Source organism: Haliotis rufescens, unplaced genomic scaffold, assembly GCF_023055435.1.
Source record: "Haliotis rufescens isolate VD_foot unplaced genomic scaffold, xgHalRufe1.0.p SCAF_2, whole genome shotgun sequence".
Classification (NCBI taxonomy): Eukaryota; Metazoa; Mollusca; class Gastropoda; order Lepetellida; family Haliotidae; genus Haliotis; species Haliotis rufescens.
The window spans coordinates 5,914,108-5,930,165 of NW_025963890.1; the positions used below are offsets into that span (position 1 = coordinate 5,914,108).

The following is a 16,058-nucleotide window of genomic DNA, read 5'->3' on the forward strand; positions in this document are numbered from 1 at the left end:
GCAATTAAGGTAAATCGGTATTATCATATCTCACACTCTATTCCCATGAGAATGCTGATAATACCCGTGTTATGTTAAAGGTCAATGACGTAAATAAAAGCGAAAAAATCACTTTCATAATCCGTTGTACTATTCCAACTGTAACCGGCTATATCATAAGCATGTATTTATGAATCAATATAATAAAGTGATGATACCAAATCATTGTTTTGATTACAATAGTGTATCGCAAGTGAAAACGGGTCACTCCAGTGATGTGTAGATACAAAATATTTAAAAAAAAGTAGATTTAATTCATTTATAGGCGAGCGCTTTCTGCTCAAGCGAGTCTCTCCTTGGCATCCACGACGCGTAGTTGTGCAGTTCAGATCGTGGGTTCGATCCCCGGCCGCGTCAAACCAAAATACATGAAAAAGATGGTACTTGTTGTTACCCTGCCCGGTGCAGGGCATCTCGGTGTCACACACACACACACACACACACACACACACACACACACACACACACAACGTACATGATCATGAACGTCGCTATCTATGTGTAATAATCTTGAACGTGACGTTAAACTCCGTTTCACCTCACCACCTTTAAGAGTGAAGGATTTTATATATATACAGTCTGCTGTTGACTATTATAATGATAACATAGGATGTTACTTCCACTGTATCACAGCTGCATTGCTGAGATATTATATGTCTATATCCTCACCAAAGTATTTCTGCGCTTGCGCTAAACTAGAACACGTGACATCTACGTGAGCGGCAATCAACTACCAGATGCTTTTTACAAGCGGTTGACGGACATCGGATTGTGTGAGTGAGCACTTTTAACGGAGGCAACATCATGAATTGGATATTATTATTGAATGCATACCTCTATGTGTCGATGCCTTTCAACGGCGGTGCTTTACGGGAGTCCACCATTGAGAATCTGTTGACAGAGGTCGATGTGTCTTTGAGCCATCGACCATCAGAAGACAGAGTGCCAGCATTTATGCATCTTTTGTACGGGGATCTGAAGCAGGAGATGTTGCGTAGTCACATGACGTCATGGGAGATGTACGCTCGCAGTCCAGTTATTCGATCCTTCCGGGCAAGATCAAAAGATAGTACGTATTACATTTTACCATACAATGTTGTGTTCGAGGTAAACGAATGAAAAACTATGAATATTTGAAATGGAAAATACATGACGGAATTTTATTTTGCTAAAACACATTTTACGTGTGTGCATTTTGCCTGAGAATAATTGGGCATGGCATTATCCATTGCCGTGTCTTATTATTCCAATTGGGAAACAACCATTGCTGAGTGCGGCGTTAAACAACAAACAAACACATTGGGAAACATACCAGAGAGTTACCTCTGTATCATCATACATAATGGATGAACTTCTGTTTATAAGCTTACTATGTTGTTATATTAGTTCAGATGCTACAACGTCTTACATTGATAGACATGTTTTTGTTTATTTAAAGAACTGTTAAATAATCAAAGCGTTATTGGTATTCGCACTCCTACACAGGTTTCATTACATCAAAAGGAAAATCTAAAAGAATCTGAATATATCACAGAAATAAGGAAAAACCTTTTTTCATAAGTATTTACAAAAACACAAAGAGTTTCCTATCTATTAACAAAGACGCTCTGAGTAATGATTGAGAAGAATGTTACAGCATTGTTCATCATAAAATGCTTAACTAACTTTATCATCAGACTGAATCTGAAAGTAGTGATTGTTCATAATTATTTTCTTGGAAGTATAGGATTATTGTTCTAAATAAACATTATTTTGTTTTTTGCTTTGATTATTATTTTTTTACGTTTGTCGTGACAGATGTAATAAAATGAATACCATGTCGTTGTTAATTAATGAGGAACAAAGTAAGGTAGATAAACACTTAGTCTATGAAAGGTTTCATTAAAAAAAATTGTAATATATATTTTTTAGATAATATTTCCTCCCCTGCTGTGGAATCTACGAAAGTAGACCACTTGGTTTGGTTTGATCTAAACTTGCCGTGACTTTTAAAAAATATAAATTCCACAATCATGTCGCAGGACTAAGAGTAAGCGGCAATTATGTTTCTAGCGTTGACGGATGACATAGCTGTTGACCCCTACTGATAAGTCTCCTCCCCCTTGCCGACACGTGACTGGCCCTAATGTAACCTATATACGTGACTAGGAGTTAACATTATCCACACAAACGTCAAAATAAAAAGAAAGGACATCAATGGTGACACTTTATCAACTTTAACAGTGCATCATCATAAACAAAGACTCGTTAGTAACACATTAATTTCACCTAAAAGAGATCTTGTGATAGAAATGTATATCCTTGATTGCACACGTTGAAAAACGATGTTCTGCCTCTTACGTCCTGTGAAATCTGTTTCAGCAGATAACCGAGACTTATTATTCTCTGGCGTTTTGAATTTATTGTGAATATATCACATATTACACGGACTTTTAACCATATAGGATCTCCGTACACTCATCACTGATAACGTCGGTGCATTATCAATTTATTAACCTTCGACTGATCTGATATAAAAAAAATCAACAAACATTTTCTGCGTAAATTATGTTCTTTTAACGTCATCCAAAATGTTATGTGTCTTGTTTATCATTGTTTTGTTTTTATCAAAATATATATATAGTTTAACTTCGTTTATCTTCAGGAGCTCTGTGGCTTCTTTTGTATCACGTCTTAACACACTTGTTTTATTAGCAAACCAAATTGACGGGGTACATTTTGACTTACCATTTTATGTGACAAACGTGTTTGAAACTTAACTCATAACAATTTAACTGACCCAGACCACTTTTTAAGTTATGAGTATACACCCCTACTTTCGGGTCGGCGTTTCATCTAGCCAGGTTTTACAAACATAGCTCTTAGATCTTTGACCCAACCAGCATTCATTGTTTAAAATGATTGTTGAACACTGTCTTGCTGTTTAATCTTCATGGCTTTCTTTTAAACATATACACATGTATGCAGAATTTCCGATTTAGGTAATAAAGTATCCTCATGTCACTAATAGCCGTTAACACGAGTATACGTTATTCCCCGAAATAACGGTTAATAACATGAGAATACGTTATCACATGAAGTAGCGGTTAATAACATGAGAATACGTTATCACCTGAAGTAGCGGTTAATAACATGGGAATACGTTATCACCTGAAGTAGCGGTTAATAACATGAGAATACGTTATCACCTGAAGTAGCGGTTAATAACATGAGAATACGTTATCACCTGAAGTAGCGGTTAATAACATGAGAATACGTTATTACCTGAAGTAGTGGTTAATAGCATGATAATACGTTATTACCTGAAGTAGCGGTTAATCCTATTGATAGTAGGATGAATGTACTATATCCCACGATCGAAACTACTTTGTCTATTTTCTATAATCCCTTATGGTGAATCTGAGTATAAAATCTGCCCGGTATGTCCCTTTTATTCTAGTTTTTTGTTCTCTTCTTCACAAATACTATTGCACGGTTTCCAGCCATACAAAACATCAAATGTTAACTTGTATCTCTTGTGTTTTGAAAAGATTATTGCTATATATTTCTAGCCCTGAAGAAAGCGAGCACTGTGATTAAATTCAATAGCTGCATTATATACGTATAAATTAATTCAACATTAACAGTATAATGTGTTTTGCTTGCTGTACCAGCTGATACTCTGCGCTTTGTCCAGATGTACGTAGTACTGTCCCGTATGTTTGTGGGCCGGTGGCCGCTTAATGTAAATACACAATTAAATTCAGTAGCAGTCAATTTCTAGTGTTTACACACCACGTTGGGAAAAGTACGCATCCAAAATACTGAAAGGCAAGATTATGGCAATAATGTGAATTTATAAGAATTATCAATATTCGTAAATATATATTTGTTGTCACGGAACAGATAATGCATCATATGACACAGTGTGTAACGTTTATTGTCCTGCAGATTCCGGCAGAAGGTTCAAATTCGAAATACCGTCATCACTCAAGCTCAACGACATACACGACGCGTATTTGATCGTGAATGCATCGCACGTCAACGTCACGGCCAAGTATAGAGGAAGTAAGTTCTGCCGACGTGTTGCATCTTAACGTGGAATACGAAAGCATAATGGTGCCACTTTGGTTAGATATTTTTTTTATCGAAATTTCTCGTTATTTCAATTATTTGTTTATTTTCCCGAAATTTCGAGTTTTTTCTCATTGCTTAGATTATGATTTCGTAATTTAAATCATTTTCTAGCTATTTTGATTTTTTTCTCGTAATTTCTCGTTAGTTCAAGTTTGTTTTAAAAACTCGATATTTCTAATTTTGTCTCATTGCTTCGATTATTTTCTCGTAATTTTGATATTTTTCGCGTTATTTCAAGTTACCAAATCACGCGTATGCACAATGCAAAGAATTACATAATACGTACTGCATAAAACATATTTCGCCGTTCATAAAAGTTTATATAATTAGTAAGTTAATGTAAATATTTTGTTGTTAATTTCATAAGGTTTCTTGGGTTCGAATCCCGGTTCGCCCCAATTATGTTTCTAGGTTTGTCAGCACCATACCCGTGCTCGTTGGTTTCACCGAAGTGGTAAACGTCTTAGACCTGCATCACTTCGGGCTTTCCTCCCACATAAAGCTGACACGCCGCGATATAACTGGAATACTGTTAAAAGCGGCGTTAAACCAAACTCACTCACTCACTCATAAGGTTTCTTCCCTGTCGCCTTGGCAGAAGACTAGATTAGCCTTCGGTGCGGACTTCGCAGGTGCAAATCCCACTAGCGAAACACGTTTATCGTGAAATTGTTCTATCAAGAGATGCGATAGGAGAAGGTAGTTCGGCTATTGCCAAGTGATGTCTAACTGACAATCCGCCACATAATGCCCAGTCAAAACCAAGGGAACCATGGTTTAATTCAAATTAACTATAACGTTTTACTGATTATAAATAATATGTTATTATAATATTAAGAGTAACGAAATTGCAGACGCACGAGGTTCTAAGGAATGATGGCATTGTCAATTGTCTATTGGTCGAAGTTTATGCTCGTGAAAGGACGATTCGATTTCTAACATGGGTGAAATGGGTGAATCCCATTTCTGATGTCCCCCGCCGTGTTATTGCTGAAACCGCCCCCTTACTTCAAACTCTCTTTTTTTTTTCTCAAGTTTTCTCTTTTTTATTCAGGACCACTGGAAAGACATTACGCATCATTTTCTAACAATTACTACGCATTCAATGTCGTGGAGGAAGTGATTACTACACGAAATGAAAATCGCAGCCGAATTCACTTTCACTTTCCACACACTCGGCATATGTCGGCTCGGGATGTGTCCCTGGTGGTGTATCAACACATTGCGGCACAGACGCTTGATCATGCACGGCGCAAGAGGAACACATTCCAAAACACATCGTTGTATTTCTTTCAAAGTTTAACCCAGAATAGCATCGGAGATGTGGATGATCGTGACTGTCGCCGCATGGAATGGGATGTGAATTTTGATGCGATCAGCTGGTTTTGGATCATTGCCCCAAATACTGTGTCAGCCGGAGTGTGCCGAGGAGATTGTAGTTTACTGTCGACAAATCAAAACACTACTAACTATACGTTCATGAAGACAATGTATCACATCCAAAACAACGATGGGGCAATTCCTCATGCATCGTGTGTGCCCACATTACTAGCTCCCATGACTATCATATACTACGATAGGCAATTTAATGTGATTACTCGGATCGTGCCGGAATTCATTGTGGCTGGGTGTGGCTGTAGGTGACACTTCACACGGGAAAAGCGGAAGTTTACGAGAACTGGATTGTCAAACAAGGTCCTCAGAATGTTTCTGAGTGACAGAACGAAGTTGCCTGAGCGTGGTGGCAGCGAAGGACATTAGCTGGTTCTGGAGCAGGTGGCTAGGGTGAGTTGCGTCCAAACCGTCAACATATCCCTCACACATTCAACGTACTTCATTGTGTTCTGGTTTCACCAATATCCCGGGCGCCACGTGCAGAACTGACACTTGACATATAAAACGAAACTGGTTCACAGACGTTTGCATGGACACGTATATCGAAGTACAGACGAACTTGTATTCATTAAAAGGATTGAACATAATTAGCCGGTATATGCACATATATAGAGGTTATCACGCGAGTGTGTTTGGGGATGGTAAATATCCTGCATTAGGAATAAACATTGTATTTAGCGAGCCTTGGCGAGCTAAATACATAGTGTTTATTCCTAATACAGGATATTTACCATCCCCAAACACACAAGCGTGATAACCTCTTTATCATATAATGTCATGCTTTAATTCTGTGCTTTAAAATCGCTATCCCTCTCTCATAAACATTACCGAAACATTGCGAGTTTTCCTGGAATGCGCGCATTAATATTTATTACGTCACAGGGTAGGTGATGTGTCAGTCGGACAGTGAGAGTAGCCAATATAGTTCCAACTGAAATCTGTTTCTTATACAGTGGCGAAGCAACATATACTTAAAACAACAGTTGTTTTTAATTGCCTTTCGCTGCAATCCATCGGTCTGTCCGCTGGAGTAACTGCCCTTTGTCAAAGGGAAGCTATTCTAACCCTAGTCTATGAGACGTCACGGGCACGGTCGGACGTTGTTGACAGTCGGTCTGTCCTGTCATAACGTTAAGAAGTGTAGTCAGATGTACACACAGCGACAAAACCAAACAAGGTAACAATTCAAACATATTTCGGCCAAATCAAACTATTTTAATTTGTGGAGAAGGTTTCAAGTCGCAGAGGTCTACAAGCACAGATATTGCTACTGATCCCGCTTGGGAAGGCCTCGCGCCCTCGCAAAACTGTTTCGAAATTTATACCTCCAAAGTAGCCAAAACTTATAAAATGCCTTAGCTACGTCACAGTTAGACACTGATTTTCAGTATATTAGACTGTTCTTTTGATAATGATAGCAATTATCCCTGTTGTTTATCCAGATTCCCGATGGTTAATTTTGACTCGATCGCCGAATGACGAGGACGACGCCATGTTTGTTTATAAACAGTGAAAGTAGTCCTACTTTACCTTTGATATTTGCATCTCTATCCGCATATGACCCCAACGGATATCGTTTTTATCCGTTGGCTTTATCCTGTCGAGAAACCTGCCCATTATATGATAAATTCTGTTTCTAATTGTTTTTGTAAAACGGTTTATTTGAGTGAACAAATCCTTTATATCTATGTTTCACACATGAAAAGCACTTGTTCAAAGATCTCATTTACCATGAACCATTTTTCATGGGACCATGATGCAAAGCTAACCCAATACCGTATTCGACGTAATAAGCGCCCCGCTCTTATAAGCGCCCACGGCGATATTTGCTAATATATTGACTAGTAAACAATCCCAATCAGCCTCCCTTCGGATTGATCAATGTTCACAAGATTTATTTATTCGCGTATAATACGCACTCGTGTGTTATATGCACCCTTAATTATAGGCAATTAAATTCTGGAAAAAATATATATGTCGTATATAAACATTTCAGGCTGTCAGCATAAACCACGAAATTTATCTTTCAACTCTGTTGTTTTTTCACCAAAATAATATTCTAATAAGAGCCCCCTATTTCTCATTTTAGAGAGCGCCCTGGGCGCTTATTACGTCGAATACGGTAGTTAGTGTTGAAATCTGAAACAAGAGTATAATATGTGGCCTTACCTATATTACAATGATATTTCAGATGTAGTAGGTCAGTAGACGAACATTTAGTCCAAGAAAAAAATTAGAATAATATATATATATATATCCACAAAGTATAAAATATAATCCATAGGGAGACCAGAACATTGTTTTATTTCAGCCTAGAGCTGAAGCAATCGGTTGGATTCATGTTGTCATTCATGTTCTAGGGTCTAGGAGACAGACCAGCCGGTAAGGTAGCCATGCCTCTACACACATGACACGAACTGTGTCATTATTTCACGTGACACATATTTCATAAGTCCGTCAAACAGAGAAATTTTATAATTTGAAAAAAAGAAGCAACTTGCCTCTCATTGAAAAAGTTGAATCATATGGCATATTTGTACATCATCGATGTCAATTAAAGGTCAAATTTTGCAAGTGTTCAGTTAATTATCTAGCACACGTACGTGTGTGTGTGTGTGTGTGTGTGTGTGTGTGTGTGTGTGTGCATGCGTGTGTGTGAGTGTGTGTGTGTGTATAACAATCACGTGTCTCGTATTGTGACACCATACTATGCATTCGTGTTTGTTGTTCACTGCAGTTTTAAAGCATATCACGAACATAGATCCTTCTACAAACAAGTCTGGTTACGTGGATAATTCCTTGATCTTGATGGCATTGTGTTCCAATTTTTTTTCTTATAGAAGCCTTTCGATGTCCCAAGAACTTGACTTAGCGAGATCTCACTGCAGTATAGAAACCGATCATTTAATAGGTTGAATGGCTGGGTGTTTTGTTCGAGAGATTAGTTTTTGTTTCCCTGCATTAAAACATAAAATTTTCTCCTTGTTTTAAAGGAGTGACTGTGCGTGAGTGAGTATGATTTTACGCCGCTTTTAGCAATAATACAGCAATATCACGGCGGGAGACTCCAGAAATGGACTTGTACCCATATCAGGAATCGAACCCGGGATTCTGCGTGACGAGCGAACGTTTTAACCACTAGGCTACCCCACCGCTTTTTCTGAACAATTTTTGAGATTTTTATCTATTTTTTCTTTTGTTCCTTTTGGGGTGTTTAATATTTCTTTTTAACTCTTGTAACCTGAGTACAAATTATTTTTTCCAGCATTTTCGAGAACAGACTTTTCCTTTTAAAATATCAAATAGTTGGTCCCCAATTCAAATGCTCTTTGGTCGATGTTTGTCAAGTATTCGGGTATGTTATTGATGTATATTTCACTTACCATAATACACTTTCGTCGATGAGAAATATAAGGACCTATGAATCTAGAGAGTGACATTGATACCAACTAGCATGATGTGCAGAATAATTTACTTACGATATGGAAACACAAATTACGTTACGTGCTATATGCTTTTACGGTATGAATCCTGTGACATCATAGGAATGCTTTTACGGTATGAATCCTGTGACATCATAGGAATGCTTTTACGGTATGAACCCTGTGACATCATAGGAATGCTTTTACGGTATGAAGCATGTGACATCATAGGAATGCTTTTACGGTATGAATCCTGTGACACCATAGGAATGCTTTTACGGTATAAATCCTGTGACACCATTGGAATGCTTTTACGGTATGAATCCTGTGACATCATAGGAATGCTTTACGGTATGAATCCTGTGACATCATAGGAATGCTTTTACGGTTTGAATCCTGTGACATCATAGGAATGCTTTTACGGTATGAATCCTGCGACACCATAGGAATGCTTTTACGGTATGAATCCTGTGACATCATAGGAATGCTTTTATGGTATGAATCCTGTGACATCATAGGGATGCTTTTACGGTATGAATCCTGTGACATCATAGGAATGCTTTTACGGTATAAATCCTGTGACATCACAGGAATGCTTTTACGGTATGAATCCTGTGACATCATAGGAATGCTTTCACGGTATGAATCCTGTGACATCATAGGAAGTCTTTTACGGTATGAATCCCCTGACATAGGAATGCTTTTACGGTATGAATCCTGTGACATCATAGGAATGCTTTTACGGTATGAATCCTGTGACATCATAAGAATGCTTTTATGGTATGAATCCTGTGACACCATAGGAATGCTTTTACGGTATGAATCCCGTGACACCATAGGAATGCTTTTACGGTATGAATCCTGTGACACCATAGGAATGCTTTTACGGTATGAATCCTGTGACATCATAGGAATGCTTTTACGGTATGAATCCTGTGACATCATAGGAATGCTTTTACGGTATGAATCCTGTGACACCATAGGAGTGCTTTAAAGGTATGAATCCTGTGACATCATAGGAATGCTTTTACGGTATGAATCCTGTGACATCATAGGAATGCTTTTACGGTATGAATCCTGTGACAACATAGGAATGCTTTTACGGTATGAATCCTATCACATCATAGGGATGCTTTTACGGTATGAATCCTGTGACATCATAGGAATGCTTTTACGGTATGAATCCTTTGACATCAAAGGAAATACTTTGTTTCTAAATAGTAAGTCTTATATCAAGATGTATTTTATGATTGTACATGTATACGTGTATATTAACACAGTTATTGTATATGACATGATACATGGCATGATGATATAATTAGAGTATAATATTGCATTATACGGCCCTCATACTGTGTCAACGTCAGTCACCAAATGGTAGAAAGCCTTTATCCGAACAAAGACGGTTAAAGCAAATTTTTCGGATTAACAAAAGGCCACTGTTTGTACACCGCACAGTATGATTTACGCAGTATGTTTGTGAAGTGCACGTTATACAAACTTCTGGGCAGAAGAAAGAATACGCCCATGTTTGATGGTGACTAAAACGGAAACAAACAAGAAATGGTTACTAGTATTCGATGGTGATGAATTTGATACGGGTATCATAGTTGTGTTTCGGCGACCGTTTTCAACAAACGTTTATAGTTTGTTGGTCCAATCCAAAGCGTATACTTTCTTTTGCCCTGCAGTAAAGTTGGTTGCTGACACTCGGCTATACCAACGACTAGGTGACCTCAAGGTTTCAGTCACGTGATACCGAAAATATGCATTACTCTAAAATATACAGGTAGTGAGTTGCCACTGTGCGGGATTAAACAGAATGACGCCGGGCCCTTATAGACACCTGCTTCAAATAGACGCCGGTCAACAGCTTGTGCTTGATAGCCGACATGGCGTCTAAAAGAGGCCATACGGTAACAGTAACGCAGTGGAAGAAATGTATTAACAATTGGTGATTGATATGTATATCTTTTTATACATCTATTTACGTTATATTATGATTATGCTACCAATGCGTAGACACCAAGGAACACGAGATGGAATAAAGTTATTGTTACATAATTTATTATGTGTTTTTACTTGTCATTATTTAATCATTTCTGTTCTTTTGTGGTCACAAAGTAATTACAAAATGTTACAAAACGCCGCTTTGAACAGTACTTTAAAGGTTACAAAACGGCGTATCAACATAGCGTGGGGGAAACCCGATGCTGGATGGGGACGCAAGTTTAAGACGTTTCCTACTCGTGCTGACAAACCAAGAATCAGGAAGAATCTCGAACTCGATCCCGCCTAGGATTGGAATCCAGACATCTTCCCGAGGCAAGGGAGTTCACTGACTGTAAAAGTCCAGTTTCCACCCTTGTCGAACAAGGCCGGATTTTCTGGGTTCGACCGTAGCGCCACCAGTGGCGATTACGAGTTATGTCCCTTCAATTGACCAATCAGATTCTATCCCTGATATCATTTTACTTCATTTACTTCAAACAAAATGGCGACACCTAGTGTAGACGATCTGATCGATAATTAAGACCATTATTGAAATAAAACGGGTCTTACTTCGCGAAGTGCATCAGGTGAGCACCTTGATTAAAAACATGAAAAGATTTGGAAAATATCTGTTGACGCCCAGTTGACAGTACACATGTTTTGCCAATCCCGAAATCGATGAAAATCTGTATGGCAGTTTAAGAACCGGATGTTGATTTCGTTACTCGATTTTGATTGGACTATACATTGATTCGTTGGTCCAGCCAAAATATGACTCAATAATTTCAGCCTAGTTCGGCAAGGGTGGAAACTGGACTTTTATAGTCAGTTGCCTGACTCCAACTCCCTTGCTTCGGGAAGATGGAATCCAGTGGACACAGTGAATGGCGCAGACAACTTGGATTTTCACGCTAAAACAGCTATTGGTATCAAAGTCTGGCAACACTCAACCTTGACAAAGAAATGATGACGCATTAGCAACAATAAGAAATTGATTAAGTCTGCATGTACATTGTAGGTATTTTTTGAAGAGGCACGCGAATATCGGTAGTGTATGTCATTGTGACTAGTTGCGCCCCTAGCCAACCTGTTCGTTGGTTTCACTAAGGTTGCTCACGTCTAAAACCTGCATCGTTGTCTTGCCTCCCATAACAAGCTGACATGCCTTGGTATCAAAATTATATGTCTTTTTATATTGCGCTAAATTTCAACACCCAAAGGGATAAAAATGCTGCCTTATTATTACCCCGGTCAATGAATGCGTGGCCACTCGATGTTCATTCTCAGCGCCCTGGGGAGTATACATCATGTGAGGCGCTTGAAGGTTAACAGTCACATTACCATCTTCTTCTAACGGATACCCATTCCCTGCTAGGTGAACAAAGGCATGTTTCGCACGAAGTCACTTTGTGCTACATGTGCTTCAGTGCGAAGCAGGACCGAAGCTCTAGAAACTCCTAGGTGTCAAGCTGCGGAACTCGGTCACCGATCAACGACTAGAACTCTCTGCGACCAGTGCTTTATTTGATCTCATTTGTGACCTGTGCGCCTAGTGGTTAAAGCGTTCGCTCGTCACGCAGAATCCCGGGTTCGATTCCTGATATGGGTACAAGTCCATTTCTGGAGTCTCCCGCCGTGATATTGCTGTATTATTGCTAAAAGCGGCATAAAATCATACTCACTCACGCACAGTCACTCCTTTAAAACAAGGAGAGGACCACGTGCCAACACAAAATATAACAGAAATACTGTTCAACGCGATTGTAAACTATACCCAATAACGTGTTTGTCGAAATACACAAGAGAAACACAAGTCTTATTGAAATGAGAAGCGGTGGGGTAGCCTAGTGAAGACGCTGAACACCCGGGTTCGTTTCCCCACATGGATACAATGTGTGTAGTCCATTTCTGGTGTCCCCCGCCGTGATATTGCTGGAATATATGTAAAAGGCGGCGTAAAACCATACCCACTTACTCACTTATTGAAATGCACATTATTGTTTCACGTATATCAAATAATAAAAAATATATAATTGTGATGACAGTTTTTACTTTATTGCCATGCCATTGTATAATGTTGCACGTCCTCTCATGTAGATGTGCTAAGGTGAGGTGAGGTGAAATGGGGTTTAACGTCGCGTCCAAGATTATTGCACTTATATAGCGACGTGCATGCACGTGTTTGTGTGTGTGTGTGGCTGCTTGTACTAGTCCGGACTGATGCCGATTTTTAGTGCTAGCTCACTGAGATACCATGCCGCAGTTTAACATGAATACCCCACTCAGACACAGTATACTGACTCCGAGCCGACCAGTCCTTGTTTTAGCCCCTTAATGCCGAGCGCCAGGCAGGGTAACAACAAGTACAATCTTTTAACGTCTTTTTGTATGACGCGGCCCGGGATCGAACCCTGGACCTTCCGCTCTCCGGGCGGACGCTCTACCACAAGACCACGGAGGCGGTCAGATGTGCTAAGGGGAGGTGGGGTAGCCAGGCGTCACACCGAAGGCCCGGGTTTGATTCCTCACATGTGTGAAGCCCTATTCTGGTGTTCTCCGCCGTGATAGGGGAGGTCGGGTAGCCTAGTGGTTAAAGCGTTCGCTCGTCACGCCGAAGACCCGGGTTCGATTCCCGACATGGGTACAATGTGTGAAGCCCAATTCTGGTGTCCCCCGCCGTGATATTGCTGGAATATTGCTAAAAGCGGCGTAAAACCATACTCACTCACTCACTCACTCACTCCGCCATAATGTTACTGGAATATTGCTAAAAGCGGCGTATAGCCATCATTCACTCACTTACTAGAAGTGCAAGGGAGTAAAGGTAAGGGTTAATTACTGTAGCAAATGTTTCTGAATCATAAAATTATATGCAACAACAAAACATATTTACATTACAGAAAGAATAACATAAAACACAACAACCATGATTATATTATAAGTTGTCGCAGGATCACTCAGGGTACATAGGGTTTTATCCGTCCCGCGTTAGGTTTTATACCTGAGCCGGAGGCGAGTGGTATAAAACATAACGAGGGGCGGATAAAAGACCATGTACCCTGAGTGACCCTGCTACAACGAAAGACATATTTAATGTGACTTTGAAAAAGAAATTAACACAAATTCAAAATTCATAGAAAGCAGGTTATATGGGATTTATTCTGCCTCTAAAAATCCACGTGCAGTCTGGATTGCTCGTGGCGGGGTATACGAGATTTATTCCCCCGCTGTGAAATATATTATCCTCAAAGGCGGGATGAGCAGTATTTTATCAAGATCGAGTGGACCAATCAGATCTCATCATTCTGACATGAAGGTATGATAAAGTATTTTATCAAGATCACGTGGACCAATCAGATCTCATCATTCTGACATGGAGGTATGATATAAACTGTTATACGTATTTGTAAAATGTGTATACATGTAAGTCTACACTTAAATTAGATATTATATATATTATGAATTTGCATAGCGCACTTTCCAATTGAAACTGTTCAAATGCGCTTAGACCATTATAGATCTTATGTTACCTCGATTTTCATTCTCAGCTCTCTGTGGAAATCAAAGCAGTCTGTACTTGAAGGTTAAACGTCACATTACCATCTCCTCCTACCGGGTACCCATTCACTGCTGGGTCAACAGAGGCATAGTTCAAACTTTCCTCAGGAGATGCCACATGTGCTTCAGTGTGCAAATCCCTAGACACTCCCAGGAGTCAAGCTGCCGAATACGGGTACCCATCCATCTACTCTCCGCAACAAATGGACCCGTGAATATCCGGGGTAGAATAGGTCTTCAGCACCCCATGCTTGCCGTAAAAGGCGACTATGCTTGTCGTAAGAGGCGACTAACGGAATCGGGTGGTCAGGCTCGCTGACTTGGTTGATGCATGTCATCGTTTCCCAATAACGTGGATCGATGCTCATGATATTAATCACTGGATTGCCTGGTCCAGACACGATATTTACAGACGCCGTCATATAGCTGGAATATTACTGAGTGCGGCGTTAAACAACAAAGAAACAAACATTAACTTGTTGATTGGAATCTGGCGCATTATATAAATGGACTTCTTGTTATGGTTAAAAAAATTCTTTAGGGCGTGCATAAAGTGCAAACCAACCAACCACGACTAATGTTGCTGAACTTCACCTGATCCCGGCTGGTATGTTTGTTCCAAGGGTATTTGTTGCAGTCGGCGCTTCAAGACAAACAATTACATCAAGACATACACAAAACATTAATTTATATTTCGTATATTTCAGAAGTGAAACCAAAGTTGAAATTATATTTATTCATCATTCTCGGTAATATAATATATTTCTGTATAACTCCCATTATAACATACTGTATAACACACTTCATAACATACTTCTCTGCAGATGTTCACGTTGTCGAGCACAGTTTACTTCACAGACAAAAATCACGTCGCCATTCGATATTGCGGCGGTAAACGCACCTGCTGCCTGACCTTTTGCGTGTTAAGTTTGCAGATTTGGGGCCCAAAATTTCACATCAGTAGCCCTAAAAATTAAATCCAATTTCAAACGTATATTCCTCTAAATTTCAAGTCGATAGGAAAAAAGTGGGGATTGGGGAAATAGGGAAACAAACAACCAGAAATGTCAAGGCTGCACTGACGACAGTCGTTTTATAACATTAGACTGATTTCTTGTCGGTGGAATAAAAACGCTTTTCAGTATTTTGATATCTTTTCACTTTGGATTCGTTTGGAACCAAGTTTGTTTTAGGAATCTGGCCTGAGAGTTGACCAAATTTTCAGGAAGACCCAAAACAATATCAGCCTACCTGGTGTATTCCACGTACACCAGATGTGGCGCCATAGTTGATGCAGGTCAGCTGGTAAGCCAGAAGCGCACTAGGAAGCAACCCACAACGGTGTTAACCACAATGGTTTTGACCTCGACAAACGTTCCACTATTCTGACAGTAAAATATCAACAGTTGTTAAATCGGTTGAATATCCTACTGTGTCTACCTTGAAGCTCTCAGTAAACATACGGAGGAATGTTCAGTATGTTATGTTTAACAGCTGTTGTTGTTTCTGATGTTGTGCAGCTCCACCTGGTGACCC

At 39.5% G+C, this 16,058-nt stretch overlaps 1 protein-coding gene across 1 annotated transcript; it reads left to right on the top strand.

Moving 5' to 3' along the window:
* The first annotated feature begins 768 nt into the window (after positions 1-768).
* Positions 769-6,224, top strand: LOC124147908 (bone morphogenetic protein 4-like). Its single transcript, XM_046518757.2, has 3 exons — positions 769-1,108; positions 3,970-4,086; positions 5,210-6,224. Exons 1-3 carry the CDS (start codon positions 844-846, stop codon positions 5,797-5,799), a joined length of 972 nt encoding a protein of 323 aa, XP_046374713.1. The 5' UTR covers positions 769-843; the 3' UTR covers positions 5,800-6,224.
* Positions 6,225-16,058: the final 9,834 nt, after the last annotated feature.

Bases quoted from the DNA above. Each gene is read 5' to 3' on its own strand.
- LOC124147908 (XM_046518757.2), top strand. From the start codon at position 844: ATGAATTGGATATTATTATTGAATGCATACCTCTATGTGTCGATGCCT. The intron at 1,109-3,969 runs GTACGTATTACA...ATTGTCCTGCAG, and splicing joins CCGGGCAAGATCAAAAGATA to ATTCCGGCAGAAGGTTCAAA. The intron at 4,087-5,209 runs GTAAGTTCTGCC...TTTTTTATTCAG, and splicing joins CACGGCCAAGTATAGAGGAA to GACCACTGGAAAGACATTAC.